The sequence below is a fragment of the Saccopteryx leptura genome, chromosome 9, assembly GCF_036850995.1.
Source record: "Saccopteryx leptura isolate mSacLep1 chromosome 9, mSacLep1_pri_phased_curated, whole genome shotgun sequence".
NCBI classification, from domain to species: Eukaryota; Metazoa; Chordata; class Mammalia; order Chiroptera; family Emballonuridae; genus Saccopteryx; species Saccopteryx leptura.
This window is the reverse complement of record NC_089511.1, coordinates 27,311,676-27,328,640: the sequence shown is the minus strand read 5'-3', so window position 1 is coordinate 27,328,640 and position 16,965 is coordinate 27,311,676. Positions and strand designations below refer to the sequence as shown.

Here is a 16,965-nt window from a genome sequence, read left to right as displayed (position 1 = left end):
AAATGAAAAACTCATAGACACAGACAACAGTGTGGTGATTACCAGAGGGAGGGGGGGTGGGGGAGGGGAAGAGTGCATAGGGGGATTCACACTGACGGAAGGACACTTGAGCTGGGGTGGGGAACACCCAAGTCAGTATAGACATGATAATATAATACAACTATACACCTGAAACCTATTTAACTTTATTAACCAATGTCACACAAGAAATTAAATTAAAAACAGAAAAATAGACCCACTAGGGAACTTAAAGTATTTCTTACATCCAAAGCGCCATACTATGGGACAGTGACTTTTAGAACTGTCATTTAAAACAAACCTGGAGAAAAATCATTTAATACAAAATTGCATTTGGCTGCCCAAAACTTCCTGGACTAAAATGGGTTTATTTTCTGGGGAAAAACACCATTCTTACCTCCTCCAGGGCCCAGAGGGAGTCCACAACGGGCTTGATCTTCTTCTGGTTGTAGAGCCCTATGAGTTTGTCCACCACTCCTCGAATGAGGCCCGCGCGGCCCTGTTTGAAGAGCAGATTTAAGAGGGAAAACCCCGCGATGACTTTGTTCTCTTCATATAGCTTGATGGGGTTCACTTTCTCCACCTGCCACCACTGGGAAGAGAGAAAGAGCCAGGTTAGGAGGACTCAGTGCCACGCTGCATTCCCTGTATCACGGGCAGAGAATGGGGCTGCAGTGGACCAGATTCTACCAGTGGCCAAGGGGTAGCTCTGGTTGGTGTGTTTTTCAAAGCATCTATTTGGTGAGTGCATGGGGAACTACAGACGTGATGCTTATGAGAAGAGCTCGGGATGAAGTGGGAGAGGGAGCCCTTGCTTGATAAGACAACCACTCGGCCACATGTACTTGGAATGTTAAGGCGCATGGTTAGGATCATCAGCTCTGGAGTTGACCTCTGGCTGTACAGCCTGCTCCCTGTGATTCTCGGCTTCACTTTTCTCAGTGCTGATCAGTGGCAGGATATTGCCTCGAATGTTTCCTGGGAGGATTTAGTGTCAAGCACGTGGCTTAACGAACAGAACAGGGGTGGTGGTTATGGGATTGGTGACGGGAAGGGTGGCATGGAAGTTTACAAAGCATGGTGGGGACATGATGGGGGTGATGACACTGACTGCAGGTGCAACTTTCCTAGGGGGAATAACGACAAGGCTGGAGGGGTAACTAGGAATGCATCCGACCAGGGAGAGTAAGGAAGTGTAATACAGGGAGAAGTATGGCGTGACAGAGCGGGAGGACTACGGTGTTGGGCCCAAGTCTGTGGTTTTCAACTAGGGGCAGTGTTGCCCTGAGGGGACATTTGATAATGTTTAGGGACATTTTTATTGTGATGACTGGGTGGCACAGGGGAGGGAATCTACTGGCTTCTAGTGTGTAGATGCCAGGGATGCTGCTAAACATCCTACATTGCACAGGGCGGCGCCTTGCAACAAAGAATTACACATCCACCCCAAAATGTCAATGGCCCTAAAGTTGAGAAGCCTTGGACTAAAGTCCCCCAGGGGATACACACAACTGGCAAACATAGCTGCTTCTTTCCCAATCTCTCAGCTCCCAACCAGACATGAAGGCCAGTAAATAATCCACTAACAAACTACAGACATAGTTATCCACCTGCTTTGCTCTGATTCAACTGTGTTCCTTTGGTGCCTGTTTGAATTTAGAAATCTAAGCTCCAGTTTCTATAGGTTTTGAGAGGTGAGTGCTATTGCTCAGTTTATTTACACCCTGTTTCTTTCCAGGATTGAAGAGACTCAAAAAAGACAAAGATCTGATTTTTCTCAAGTGGGAAAATCATATTGTTAGGAAAATAAATGTGAGAAAAGATAGGTTTAAATAGGGCTAATGTTCACGCACAGAATTCTTCATTGAAGTACATGCCCTGAGGACCTGAGAGCCAGCTGCCGCAGAGCCATGTAGTTGGCCATGAGTTTACTTGCCAAAAAATAGCAAAAGAAATCATTAATAATTCAACTCAAAGTGTATCTGCAAAGCCTCAATAAATATTTGTGAAATGAATGCTGGCTGAATCTACAGTGGCTGCACAGTTGTGGTTGAGTTCCAGACCCAAATGCCTGGTTTCGAGTCCCTGTTCTGCCACTTAGCCGCTGTGCAACCGTAAGCAAGTCATGTCACCTCTCTGTGTGCAGTTTCCTCGCTGTACCTGGTGGGGCTGTCTTGAGGAATAAATGTGTTAAGATGTACAAAGTGCTTAGCTCGGTGTCTGATGTGTATGACGTGTTCTATAAATATAAACCAGCTTTATTATTCTCCAATGTCAGAAGGGATGGTTTGGATGTAGTGAACAGCCTCTGAATTGGTGGGCAGACTGCCCTCTAAATGCTGAATTCGCCTGCTACTAGCATTGTCGTTGTTCCGAAAGCAAATGACACGCTTGTCAAAGAGTGTGCACAAGCTCCATGGGAGTTTTAAGGTAGAACATAATTAAGATAGCTGAGTGAGAAATTCCTGTGTGCTTACAAACGTGCTTTAATTTCTGAGCCCCTCGGACTCTATAGAACCTTTCAGAACAAAGGCATCATTCCACTCTTTGGCATGCCCTATCTTCAATTTGCTTCTAACTGACCAACTAGTATTGGACCAGGCCTCTGAAAGGGAACAACCTTCATCCTTGACCTCCAACTGTAAAGCGGTCTGGTAATCAGCACCTTTGGTTTAGGCAGCAGAGTCTCACCCTCCACGCTGGCTGTGTTTTTGTGCGCGCCTTCACGGAATCTGGGCGCTCCGCAATTATTTCATTAAAACCGTGTCGTGATTGTGCATTTGGGGATGAAAGGGAAAACACTCCTTACAATAGTATGTAATTTGGGACCGATCTGGTTACCCACAGCAGGCTGTCAGCATCACGTTAATTACGGCCACAGCAACAAAGCAGCTGTGAAGGACACAAAGCCTGTCTTCAGGGGACATGCTCCAGACAGCATCCTTCATTAGACTCTATTCCTGCTTCCTGTTTACTCTGCAGTTCAGACGATCCTTGACCTGAACTTTAAAGTTCAAGTGCAAACAGAGGCCTTTTAATTCTGATTTCACAGGACAGGAAGTAATAATCATCCCAGAATCAGGGAGTGTTTAGGGGTGAAGTTCTGGCAGCCAGTGTTGGCACTTAAAAGGCATATGAATACCCTGTAGTCATGCTTAGAACGAATCTAAACCCCTTATCATAGCTTTACCTGACCACCTATTCAGAATGCCTCTAGCCTATCCTGCCATTTTCTATTTCAGCACCCTGTTTTTAGTTCCTTCAGAGCTTTTACGACCATTTACAATCATGTTCTTAATATGTTTTACCTATTTCAGTTGTTTTTCTCATTACAATATAAGAGTCACGAGGGACTAGGATGCACCTGTCCCATGTGCTGTGATACCCTGTGCCTGGCTCAAAGCCACAAACAGCAGGTGCTCAGAAGATGCTTTCAAAGTAAGGGAAGCATCAGAGCTGCACTGGCTGCTTAGGAGTCTGAGAGAAGAGAAGACAAAAGCAAGCTTATGAGAAACAGCAATCCCCTGTTGTCAGAGGAAAGGGGATAAAATCAAAGCTCAAACCCAAATTCTTTAATTCAAGCAAGTGTAGCTCTGGATGGGAATGTAGGTCTGAGCGGGTTCATAATGAGGTGAATGCCCAGGGATGTGGCTTTTCCATTGCAGACAAAGTATCCACTATGTTCAGAACACGATACTCTAAGATCATGGTTCATAAATGTGTCCAGATCTCAAAATCACCTCTGGCACTTGCTCAAAAGGATCTCATTTGTATCTCCAACTCAACAAAACGAGGATTCAGAGAAATCTCAAGGACCTGCAGAAACCTGGTCAGAGAGTTTGCTTCATGGAGCAAATAAAATGCACTAATTAGCTCAGTTTCTTTTTTGACCAGTGATTAAACATATCAACACATAAGCAATCTCCGTTGAAATAAAAATAGTAAAGCTTTCTGACACTCCCCTCTCTCTGCCTCATTTAGACAATAGCAACCCAAGTCACAGCCCCGCCCATGTGTAGTGAGCAAGGTGGAATGCAGGCTTCACGGAAGATGATTGATGAAGGTGACGGAATAACAAGGTTTAGGTTATTAGGTCAGTGTCCATAGATGGAAGAGCTCACAACATTCAAAGCATCGTGCCACCATAGTACGTTAGCTGTGTGTGGATACTTACTGATTTTGCAAAGCTAAAGAAGCTCTTGGTCTCTCCAGTCACCATGTTGGATGAGCCTGAAATGGAAGATTCCCAAATTAAGTGACTGCTATTGAAAATCAACATCTCTTGTTACGCATGAAAGAGTGGCAAGTTATCTGGACCAGAACTGTCAAAAGCTTGAGTCAGCCAGGGGGAAATGAGGATAATGTGGGGGGGGGGGAGGTGATGTCAAGCTGACTTAATTTTATCTAAGTTACACTGGATCAAAGAGGAAGGAACCTTTCTCGACATTTCATTACTTTGGAAAGTTGGACATGTGGCAAAAATGTGATTTGAGCCAACATTCTAATAAAATGATGAGGTGGCTGAAATGTCAGCTCTGTTCTCCGAGACTGAGAAATGAACCCCTATCTGAGCCTCCTTTAGGGCTTGAATTTGTTTTTTTTGGCAAGTGAGGGGCTTAGGGCTTTGGCCTAGGCAGGGCTCTGAAGTGGTTAGGAAGAGATTGGACTGAGCTAGAATGTAGATGGATGGGGAAAATGGCATACAGAGGAGCAGGTGAGAGGGAAACCGGTTCAGAAGCCGCAGAAATAGTGTGACCAATGCCTTAGCTCCAAGGAGGTCTGAGCAGGAAGGTAAAAACCACTGGACACAAAGAGCATGGGAGACCAAGCTTTGCTAATTAGAATAAGCACTCTTGGAAGGGAGATGGCAAGTGAAGTTGGGAAAGAACCCCTCAGAGGAACATCTTACAGATGACTCCCTGTGGGGTTCCCAGGGGGGTGAACGAGAGAGCTCTGAACAGGTCAGATGCCACAATGGGGCCCTTTCAAGGATTTTTCCTTCCTTATAACCAGAGAACTAGGAGGAAGTTCTCAGAAAACTGCTATTTAATGATAAAAAAGTATACTTTTAAATTTAATTAGTTGGCCAGTGTGAGTTAATCTCTGCTTTTAATTTTATGTGGTGACTACCACCAAGCATCACGGCACTAGGCTTCAACTACTTAGTAATCAAGTAATCAGTGTAATGGAATTAATTGAATTCCACCAACTATAATTGATCAAGTTGTAATACGATCAAGCTGTAGTTCACCAAAATGACATAAAACTCAGCAAAAATAGAATCAGTAAATTAAAAAAATGAATAAATTGTCCATCTGGATCTGACTCACATGTTAGTCATATCCAATATCCCTAAATTGTGCATTGATGCTCAGATTCTTATCAATAACAATAATTTTAAAATGATGTGTCCACCTCCAAAGACTTTCAAATGTGTGGCTACCATTGAAAATGCTGAAATGCCTCAGCAGTGGAAAGCTTATTCCCTCTCTTTCATAATGATCTGATGATAGCAATGCTTGAATACCTATACCTCTCAAATATCTCTTCTGTAAGCTTCTCAGCTAATAGCAAGAAAGTAAGTATTTTTTTCGGAGTACCCAGAGCTAGGGCTCAGTTTTCTACTGCATCTACAGGACACAGAGGTCCCACAAATTTCCAGCGTTGGATAGCCCGATATCATTTGGCTTTGGAATGTGACATCTGGCTTCAGATATGCTTTATTGACTTTGTGGAGACTAACGTTTAAATTACTTTGCATGCCTATGAAAGAAGAGAAGAAGAGGGAGGGGGCTCTAGGGTCTCATTCTGCGAGAGGAAACCAGCTCCCAGATGTCTTTCCTAAACTCTCCTAAACCCAAGACACAGAAACAGATCTGTGCTCCATCTACCCAGGGATTCTGTCTTGATTGGGACAGACAAGGATAGTTTAGAGGAAGGAGAATCTGTTCTTTGTAATTTCATCTCCAGTACTGAAGAACCTCCTTTAAAACCCCCATCCTCATATCCCAGCCACTCCTCTCCCTCCTACTGTGGGTCCTTTATTCCTTTATTTCCCACCTTTGCCACTTTCTGTGGGCCATGTCCCATCTCAGTGACTACATTAGCTTGACTTGGTGTGGTCCCTTTTGGAATAAGAGGTACTCATGTGAGTAATAGGACCATAGGCACACATGTTACTTTTTTTTTTTTTGTATTTTTCCAAAGCTGGAAATGGGGAGGCAGTCAGACAGACTCCCGCATGCACCCAACCGGGATCCACCCGGCATGCCCACCAGGGGGTGATGCTCTGCCCATCTGGGGTGTCGCTCTGCCACAATCAGAGCCATTCTAGCGCCTGAGGCAGAGGCCATGGAGGCATCCTCAGCGCCCGGGCAAACTTTGCTCCAATGGAGCCTTGGCTGCGGGAGGGGAAGAGAGAGACAGAGAGGAAAGAGAGGGGGAGGGGTGGAGAAGCAGATGGGCGCTTCTCCTGTGTGCCCTGGCCAGGAATCGAACCCGGGACTCCCGCACGCCAGGCCGACGCTCTACCACTGAGTCAACTGGCCAGGGCACATGTTACTTTTATCATTGGAAACAACTAATGGCAATAGCAGTATTTTGGAAAACATTAAAAAAAAAAGGTAAACCCCCAACCTCATTGCCCTAACATAGCAACATGTTTCATTTTTCGGAGCCTTTGTCTATAAGCTCATGTGCAGTGCTCCCTGTCAGTGACCTTGTTCCCTGCTACTGTTTAGCACTCACCATATAAAATGTAGGTTCCCAGTGGTTTCAGAAGGCTGAGACCTTTTCCAGTGTTGTCCCCACAGAGGCAATCCAAAACAATGTCCACTCCTTCAGCAGAGATTCTAAAAGGTGAGAAGACAGAGGACAATACAGTAACCTTTCAGGGACAAAACTATCAATCCCATTCCCTTCCTGTGTCATACTCTTTACTCCCAGAATCAGGAAGAACGAGAGCTCTTAGGAGTCGCAATAAATAGAGCAGAAGCCCAGGAGGTAGATTTATCCTCCTGGGTGCAACTATAAGAATTTCACAAAGCAGGAGGCAGCTAGGAATCTGGCTGGCAGCTGGTATTGGGAACAGCCTGGGCTAGGAGGAGCATGCACATCACAGAAAGTCTGTGTTTTCATAGAGCTGCCTCACTCAACTTTTCCACGCCTTAGCTTTCTCCTTTATAAAGTGGAGCTGGCATGTTTCTTTGTGCTAAAAATGAAATGAGGTGACCAATGAAATGCGTGGCCCATTGCCAGCCACCTAACGATCACCTCATAAGTCAGTCAACAATCCATATTTGTGGGCCATGATTTACGTGCTAAGCTCTGTCCAAGGTGCTGAAAGTAAAGTGGTGACTAAAACTAAGGTGTTCCCTTTCTTCATGGGGCTTCTGGTCTTGGAGGGACTGGCTTTCTTCTCTCTCTACCTCCCTTTTCAGTGAAGCTATAAAAATCATGTTAATTTAACTTGCAAACTTCTATTTGCTCAATCTCAAACACTGTCTTAGAGAAAGAGGGTTAAATAGAGAGGATCTTCCTGCAGTAATGGAAGGTTCTAGACTAGAAAGAATCCACATTTGTGCTCTATTAAGCAGTACTCTATTAAGAACAAGATTCCTTTTTCCATTCATGTATGTATACATTCACTCACGCATTTAACAAACATCCACTGGGCTTCCACTGTTAGAAGATATGTAGGACGGAACCCTGAAGATTGTAGGGAAAATATTTATGCCCACAGAGCTCCTGATTGTGGCTGGGTTCTGCTCTACTCAGAAAAGAATGGCATTTCCAGATGTGTGAGTTCACAGGATTACCTTGTTTTAGCACATAGATCAGTTGTTATATCCCCACTCTCACACACCCCCTCCAGCAAAATTTAGGCATTGCAGTGCATGTCAGCAGCTCTGCCCATGATGTCACTAACTAGGGAATTTCATGCGTCTCTCCTGTGTCCAGACACTAAATGGACAGCCGAGTAGATGTGAAAATGCCTTTCAAAACCCCAAGTCAATCCCATTACAAAGGCTCCAAAATGATCAGTTTCTCTTCCACCTAATAGAGCTCTTATCTGCACAGGTGTGCCCTTTCAAGTCCCACCTGTGAGTTCAGAACTAGGGAATTTGGCCAGTGAATCGCTAACAGAAGTGTGCACGGCTATCTCCCAGAGGGCTCACTAAAACACAGATTGTAACTGCCTCCCTCCCCCTCTCCATCGAGCTTCAGTTAACCTGGGGTGGGGCCCAAGGATGTGCATTTCTAAAAAGTTCCCAGGAGATGCCGATGGTGCTGATTCTACCCCCACACTCAGAGAACCTCTGGTCTAAGCCAGTTACTCAAGAGCCAAGCCAACAATTTTTTAAATTAGTAATTAATTTGTTCCTTAAATATTTAGCATGGGCACTGCACTAGGCACTGGGAGAAATAGTGGTAATCCCAAACAGATTATATTTCTCCCCTTTTGGTGTTTTCATTAGGTAGACATTAACCAATAATTAAACAAATAAAAATTAAGTTGAAACAGAATGTGGGTCTAAGGTCACAAAGGTATTACAAGACGATTTAATTCAAGAGTTTGCTCAGTCAGGGCTGCCAAAGGAGAGGTCCCAGGGAAGTGATGAGTGGAGGGTGAAGGAGTTAGCTGGGTAAATAGTGGTGGCAATAGTGTTCCCGGCAGAGGGAACAGTGTGTGCAAAAGCCCCACAGTGGGAGGAGCCTGGTGAGCAGGAAGTCTGGGAAGTCGTGAGGATGGAGTAGAGATAATGAGAGCAAGCTTGCTGTCAGGTGAAGCTGGAGAGACAGGAGGGAGTTGAAATGCACAGACTGTTGGTGGGCTTTAAACTGATGCCCCATACTTGGCAATTGGGTCTCCACCTTGTGTTGTGGGATGAGTAATTATGCTTCTGCCTTCCTCCATTTTACCAGGTCCATTTTCTGCCAACTTTGCTCATTCCTCTGGAAGTGGGACTCTGCTCTGCTTCTACTAGCCAGTCCCCTGGGCCAGCATGTCCTCCCTGTGAACTCCATTTTCCCAAGATCTCTCTCTTTGCCTGCAGAATGGCCACGCTCAGGAGCAGCGTCCCAAATGCTAGGCTGTGCACACCTCCCAGGGCACTCCTGATGGACCTGCCCAGCCCTAATCCTCACTTCTTGCCTGATGGATTCGTTTATTCACTGACTGCCTCTCCCACCAAAACATAAGCCCCATGGCAGAGGGTCCATGCTTGTGCTGCTAATTGTTGTGTCTTTAGCCTTTCCCATCCTGCTCGACATAGCATGAGTTCTCAAGAAATGTATGAATGAGTAAATGGATAAGTAAATGAATAAATGAAAGTGCAGAAAACAGTTTAGACTGGTATTCCAAATCTCTCTACTTGTGTGTCCTTCGAAGGACATTTCCACATTCCGAGTTCTGCTGTACCCCAGGCATTTCCCAACAGAGCATCATGACCAGTATATGAGGCTGGCATTTTAACTCCACTGCCGTGGTGGGGTAGTGAAGGCTCACAGGAGCGGTGCCTTGCCCAGGCTGATGTAACTGGCACAGCAGGAATTCAAATGTCCGTCTAGTTTAAGTGTAATGCTGATGGCCTTTTCACCACTTGGAATTTAGGACTTCATAAACACTCAAGCCAGTATAATTACGGAAGCACTGCTTCAGCAAGCAGCTCTGGGGAATGCAGTCAATTTAATTTAGTCTTTGAAGAAGTCAGGTTTAAATTTTGTCTTTTAAAAGTAAATATACATGTATCCAGAGTCAGACCATGTTTTCTCCATACAGGTAAGCCAAGTGGTTTCTATTTTCAAGCTGCTTTTTTTCATCTTGGAGTACGGGACACACCCAAGGTCAGGGTCCTACATGCTGGCTCTAAATCTCCGGCCACTGGACAGCCATTCATTGAGTACTTGCTTCAGGCTAGGCTCTGTGCATGCTGAGCTGGGAACGCACAGGCGAAGGTTCAAGTTTATCGCCGCTACCCAGGTGCCCGTGGGTTACTGGCGGTTAGATTATAAACGGACAGCCCAAACAGAGTGAACACAGCTTCAACAGAGTGACGCGGGGGGCTGCGGAAGACAGTCTTCTCTTTTTATTTTTTTTTATTTTTTTTTCCATTTTTCTGAAGCTGGAAACAGGGAGAGACAGTCAGACAGACTCCCGCATGCGCCCGACCGGGATCCACCCGGCACGCCCACCATGGGGCGACGCTCTGCCCACCAGGGGGTGATGCTCTGCCCATCCTGGGCGTCGCCATATTGCGACCAGAGCCACTCTAGCGCCTGGGGCAGAGGCCACAGAGCCATCCCCAGCGCCCGGGCCATCTTTGCTCCAATGGAGCCTTGGCTGCGGGAGGGGAAGAGAGAGACAGAGAGGAAAGTGCGGCGGAGGGGTGGAGAAGCAAATGGGCGCTTCTCCTGTGTGCCCTGGCCGGGAATCGAACCCGGGTCCTCCGCACGCTAGGCCGACGCTCTACCGCTGAGCCAACCGGCCAGGGGACAGTCTTCTCTTGAGTGCTGATGGCTGAGCAGAAATTGGTCAGGCGGCAAAGGGAAGGCATTTCACTGAGAACGGTGCCAACGGCCTACCTTCAGGTAATCAGCACCGAGTAGACCCGAGGAGGCCTGGGGAGACCAACCGCACTAATAAGGGGCCCTGGCTACTCTCTCCTGCCGGAAGGCCCCAAGACTGGCTGCCACAACCGACAACTGCTACGGGGACAGTGAGCGGCTGTGCGAGCGGGGAAACAGCAGTATAGCCCTGGGCGTAGGAACGTGAATCTCATCTCAGTGTGCAGTTTAGTTCTTCCCCTTACTTGCTGTGTAACCTCAAGTGAGTTACTTGATATCTCTGTGCCTCTGTTTCCCCAACTGTGGAGGGAGACGATGGTGATAATGCCTCTCCCTGGCTTCTTTGCAAAGCTTGAGTGAGTTGATGCACATGGAACACTGGGCCCGGCTCACGGTGGCTCTGGGTCCAAGACAGCTTTCATTACCATTTTCCAGAGTGGTCTAAATTAAAGAGAGTTCTTTTGGTTTAGTAAAAGACCACAAAAGACTGTGCAAAGTCTCAACAACCCAACCATCAGCCTGAGGATCCTTCAGGGTGTGGAGAGCCACCAGCCCAGAAACCGTCAGGACAGAGTCTCGATGTCCCACATTCAAGAGCACCTACTAGGCGCCAGGCACAGTGGTGAGCACTTCTGACATCTCATCTCATTGACACAATATGCCAGCCCTGTGACTCAGGGGCCACTTACTCCCATCTGATGAGACTCAGTGGGTTCAGGCGACTTACCCCAGGGCCCACTACAAGTGATGGGATGGTTTGACTGTGGCATCTAGATACCAGGTGAGGGCCCAGAGCAGAGTAGGGTTTTCCCATGTGAGCTGTGGCCAGCCCCACGGTGACCACCACTGGCACGTCTAGGCTACACAGCCTCCCAGCAGGGGCTGAGCAAAGCGGGGGCAAGTCCCTGGGCATCCCGCTGGAAGCACCTGCTGTGGATCTCCTGTGTATTCAGGCCACCGACTCATCCCCACACCTCCCTCAGCATTTCTGTAGGTGAATCGGGTAAAACGGTCTGCATATGCACAGGGTCAGGTATGCCCCAATTCATTACTCCCTGCTGTTGTTGCACCCTGTTTAGAAGGTCAGTGGCGTGGCGGGGTGAGATGAATCCTGAGAAAGAAAAGTCGGGTAGAGGCAGATGTCATTCCTTGGGCCCCTAGAGTGAAGGTGCTTTGGCCATTTCTGTCAGACCTTTAAGCAGACACGGCTCCTTTGGGGGTTAGCTGTTTCTTCAGGTGAGGATTTCAGAACTGGAAAGCGCTCCAGCTCTCACTCATTACAAGCCCAATCCCTCAACCGAACTGGCCTCCGCTGGGTCTATTTAAAAGGCTTCCTGCCCCAAGGGTAGCTTTGGGATGGGTCCTCTCTCATCATGCTCACATTGTAAAGCACCCTAGCGGCTCCTTTAAATGGAGTAATTGTGAGGAGCACTGGCAGAGGGGGGTAGCTTCTGAGGGGCACAGGGCCAGCCTTATTTCTTAGGCTCCAATTTCTGGGGGCGTCTGCCTTGCCTCTGCATATAAAATCATAATTACACAAATGTGGGGGGGGCAGAGAGCCAAGAGCCACAGCTGCTCCGTCTGCTTTCTCCTCCAGTCATAAATCCCTCCAGGTCCGAGACAAACACAAATAGCCCCAGCTCAGGGGTGCTCTGGGCCAGATTCAGCAGCAACAAGATATTTTGGAATTGCTGATCCAAGACTTTCCGGCCTGTCCTTCCCTGGTTCCCCACTCCTCACCCCTTCACCGGGCATGCCCTCTCTTTGCTCCCCACCCACGTGGATCAGTGAAGAATTTCTCCTGAGTGGTAGCAGGTTCTATAGCACCATGGCTGGGAGAGAAATTCTCTGGCTTTGCTAAGACATTAAATTTGCTTTATTGTAACTATCACTTGCAGTTGGATCCTTGGCTCTCTGCTCAGTTGTTTGTCTGAATTCCTTTCCTTTGAGAACTTGCCAGTGCCGTAGCTTTAACCATTACCTCTGGGCTCAGGACGGAGGGATGAGGCTATTGAAGCATGCTTAGCACAGAGCCGGGCACACAATAGGCCTCTCACAGAGGGCTGAGTACAGCACCCCGTGAACTACAGGCTCTTCACAGGGTGCCGAGCACAGTGCCTGGCACATAGTAGGTTTCTCAGGAAATGTTTACTACCACTGACTCCCACATATATAAATACTTAGCAATACCGCCTGTAAGAATCCTTTCTTGATCACTTCCTGTTTTCTCCAGGTGATTTAGACGGTCATTAATTTCCACCACATCTTGGTTTCTTCCTCTGTGAATGAGGAAGTTTCACCTTGCAGCGTTGTCTGACATAAAGTGGTCTAACAGCAGTGCTCAGCAGAGTGAGAGGGGGCCAACCCAACCTGGTACTATTATCCACCTTTCCCTGGGATCACTCGCCTTGCCTGGGACTCACTTCCTACCTCCCTCTACCTAATGAAATCACTCCCGTCCTTTAAGCACACCCTAGGGGCGGTCCACCCTGGTGCTCTCTCTGATCTCTCTCTTTATTTTTATGGCCCCTATACAGTCAGATGCGCACGATTCAAGTCTTCTTACCCTTATACTTGATTTCAATCACAGTCCTTTCTCTCCTCGCAAACAGAGAAGGATGAAGTGATGTGAAGGTTAGGTCTGCACTAGGAATATGTTTTTTCTGCTCCCTTTCCCACGCCTGGCTCAAGGCTGAGAATGTGCCCCCAAAGAACCTTACCTACCGACTGGTTTATGAAAGACTTCTCATCTCAGAGAATTTTCTTATTATTTTTTTCCTAGCTTATCAGACACATAATAATGTAACAAACACTATCCATGATCAAAACAATAAAGAGAAGTCACTCCCGTTTCCCCACTTTCCGAGGGCGTTCGCCTTGATGGCTGCCCCTCCCACCGCATGGTAGCAGCTGGATTTTTTTCCCCCTCCCCTTTCATTTTATGTGCTTCTGAATTGAGAATTTATACAAAGCTGTGATCACAGTGTAGATGAAATTTGGCATTCTGCTTTTTTGCACTCAGTATGCTACCACGGGTATTTTTTTTATTTTGTGACAGAGTCTTCATAATTATCTTTTTTTAGGGCCTGCATAATGCTCAAGTGTGTGGGCGTAGCTTACGCCGCCGAGCCCTGCGCCTCCTGTTGGTGACGCAGGCGGGCTGCTTCTGCCTCGGAGCGATCTCAGCTGACAGGTGCCGCACCCCTGCACCGGGTCAGAAGCAGTGCCCGGCTTTGCAGCAGGCAGCTGGGAACCTGTTGCTTTGTTCTTCTTTGGGACTATTTCCTGAGAATAGGGTTAGTGGGACAGAGGGCAGAAACATATTTGTGGCTTCCAGGTCATCTTCAGTCCAATTCCAGGGTCTCTACTTGAAAACATAAGGAATGTGGGACATCGCACCTGAAAGAAGGTGGTGGTAAGCTGGGTCTCAGCTGCGGTTGCTTTCTGCTTTTCTGACCTCAGTAGAAATCATTGATTCAGGGGCTAAAAGTATCAGGTCAAGGATAGAGAGGGACAAGGGCATGGAACAGCTACCTGGGAAATGGGGACAGCAGGAGCTCCCTGGTCATAGGCTGACTCTCTTCTCTCATGACCTCCCACATCCTTCCACCTCCGGCTGCACTGGTGTCCTTTCAGATTCTCACATTTCCCAAGCCTTTTCCGACGCAGGGCCCTAGCGCCTGCCGCTCCCCTGGTCAGAGAGGCTCTTCCTTTGGCCAAATTCTCATCCTTCAATTCTCAGCCCAAATCTCGCTCTTCGATGGACGATGTGTCTGATTTCCCCATCTGCATATGTTTACTAGCACCTTGCATTTCCTCACCAGGCACGTATTGAAACTGTAAATCAATGAACTAAAAAATTTTTTTTGACCCCTCTTCCCCAACTAGACTCAAACTCCATGAAAACAGTGACTCTCGAGGTGGTCTGGCTGTATCTTCCGCTTCAGCCCAGTACCTGGCCCAACACACACAGTCAGTATTTATTAAGCGGTCGGTATGTGAATAAAGGAAAGGATGCTTATAAAAATAATAAGAGGATGAAAGAAAAGATTGCTGAGGGGACAATGGTAGTTCATTTTCAGACCACAGTTTGATAGACACTAGTTAAAAGAAAAAGAACTGCCTAAGGGTTTTGCAGCTAAGCAGAGGTAAATCCTGGAAGTCTTAAAAGATGCCTTCAGTCTCTAGACATCTGAGAACCAGGGGGTGAACTAATATCTAGCTGTGAAGCTCTCATTTCATGCTCTATTGGAAATATTGGGACAATTTTGAATTAAAGGAGAATCTCTTTGTTTAAAACTTAAAAAATAAATCTGAAAATTCAGATCATCAGAAGACTCTCCTTTCCAAGAAACTTTCACTTAATCTGGTCTAAATCTATCTCCTCAGACAACCACATCTGCCATCCCTCTAGTCCCCCGGTTTTCTGTCTTCATGTGTGATTTGCAGAAAACCGTGGTGCTGTTATTATGTTGCTAGCTGGACAACTTTATCCCTTTGTACCTTACAATTTGCTGCTGATGAATGAAGATACAGAAACACTGGCTCCGGGACATCCCCGAATCCCCTCCGGGGCTGTGAGTGGAGCAGAACCTGAGAACCAGCCTTGAACTCTGGGCAGCGGGAGGGGTGAGATGCACAAATCATCTGAGAACACGGAGGCAGCTGGGTTTCCCACCTGACTCCCCGTGTTGGCATGCACACAGCTATCCATGATCAATAGCGTCGGGATCACAGGTAGAAATGGATCGGGTTGGAAGCCAGCGTCCCCCTGGGTGACTGCAGCAGTCAGGAGACCGATCTCTCTGCCTCCAGCCTCCCCTTTCCCATTCATTCTCTGCACACCACCAGTGACTGTTCAGAACCCAAGTCTGATCACGTCACCACATCGGTCCTTTGTTGGCTCTCAGTCATACCCAGGCTGGAGTCCACATTTCTGCAGGCTGTTGTGTGAATGAATGAGAAATAAATGTCTCTTGTGTTAAGGCAGGTGTTACAGCAGCGAGCATTAACAGCTTGGCTTTGCAAGTTATAAATTAGCTTTCCAAGTTACTTCACTGCTCTATACCTGGGTTTTAGCTTCTGCAAAAGGGGGCCAATAATAGGGTTGCTGAGAGGATTGAATGAGCCAATACAGGTTATGTATTTAGCACAGAGCCAGTCATACTAAGCCTCTAATATATGTTTACTACTATTACTGCTATTAGTAGTATTAGCCTCCCTCTAGATGGATGCACCTGTTCTTTCAGAGAGAAAAGAGCAAGGGCCAACCTAGTGCTCTTCTAAGCAAACACCTTACCTTTTCACTTCTTGCACATAGTCTGCATTTCGGTCAAACAGGTGGGTCACAGACTCTTTGATGGCCTCATGCTTGAAAGTAGAAGCTGTTCCAAAGACAGTCACATTGGGGATCGTGGAACACAGCTGAGCAACAGCTTGGCCCTGGAAGTAGAATACAATAAACAGGTCACACAGGAGAGCTACCATCCAACAGCCGGTGTTGCTGGGTGGAGAGCAGGATTTCTCAACCTTGCCACCGTGGGCCCTTGTGAGGCCGAATTAGTCTTGGTTGTAGGAAGCTGAACTGTGCATTACAGAATGTCTAGCAGCCTCCCTGGTCTCAACTTATCAGGAGCCAGGAGCACCCCCTGTTGTGACAACCAAAACTGTTTGCAGACATTTCAAAATGCCCCCCTAGGGGATAATACGTCCCTTGATTGAGAAGCATTGCTGTAGAGGAGTGTTGGTGTAAGCCAGCTAAACCCCAGCACCAAGACTTAACAACTATTAACTATACTGAGCCTCAGATTCCTCTCTGTAAGCTCTCAGTAATGGCACACACTCCGCGGGGATCTTGGGGGATCTTAGTTTGGATCCCCCAGAAGCAGACCCGGAGGCAAAGATGCAAGTGTTAGTACTTTATCAGAAATATAATTGCAGGGACTACCAAGGTGTGAAGACAGAAATAGAAGGCAGTCAATGAAAGATATGTTGTCAAGCCCGTTTCAAACATGGGCAGGGGGAACTCAGGCCCTCTGAAGAACTCCGGCAGCAAATGGAGAATATACTTCTGACTTACCCCAACCAAGTGGGGAGAAAGCTGGAATATTTATTCACCAAATTTCAATCAGGTATTGGCTGAGGGTTGCTTCTGCAGCAGTAACTCTTGTGCATGTCTGGCTTGTCCTTTTGGACAGCCAGACAGAAGCCCTAAGCAAGCAACCTTTAGCATGTTGAGCTGAGTGCAGAGAAGATATAGTGCAGCCGACAGCATCTGCTACAAGGGTATTAAATGAGGCAATATATAACACAGACTAAGCACCTGGCACAAAACAGGACACTTAATAGGTATTCAGTAAATCTTAATCATCTGTACCCATT

At 46.9% G+C, this 16,965-nt stretch overlaps 1 protein-coding gene across 1 annotated transcript in view; it reads right to left on the bottom strand.

The window, feature by feature from the left end:
- VAT1L (vesicle amine transport 1 like) overlaps nucleotides 1-16,965 on the bottom strand; it is a 158,964-nt gene that overhangs the window by 76,353 nt on the left and 65,646 nt on the right. Inside the window, exons 4-7 of the mRNA XM_066349153.1 lie at nucleotides 15,884-16,026; nucleotides 6,766-6,869; nucleotides 4,193-4,248; nucleotides 416-610 (exon numbers count right to left, since the gene is read on the bottom strand). Coding sequence (XP_066205250.1) covers nucleotides 416-610; nucleotides 4,193-4,248; nucleotides 6,766-6,869; nucleotides 15,884-16,026 — 498 coding nt within the window. The remainder of the gene's footprint in view (nucleotides 1-415; nucleotides 611-4,192; nucleotides 4,249-6,765; nucleotides 6,870-15,883; nucleotides 16,027-16,965) is intronic.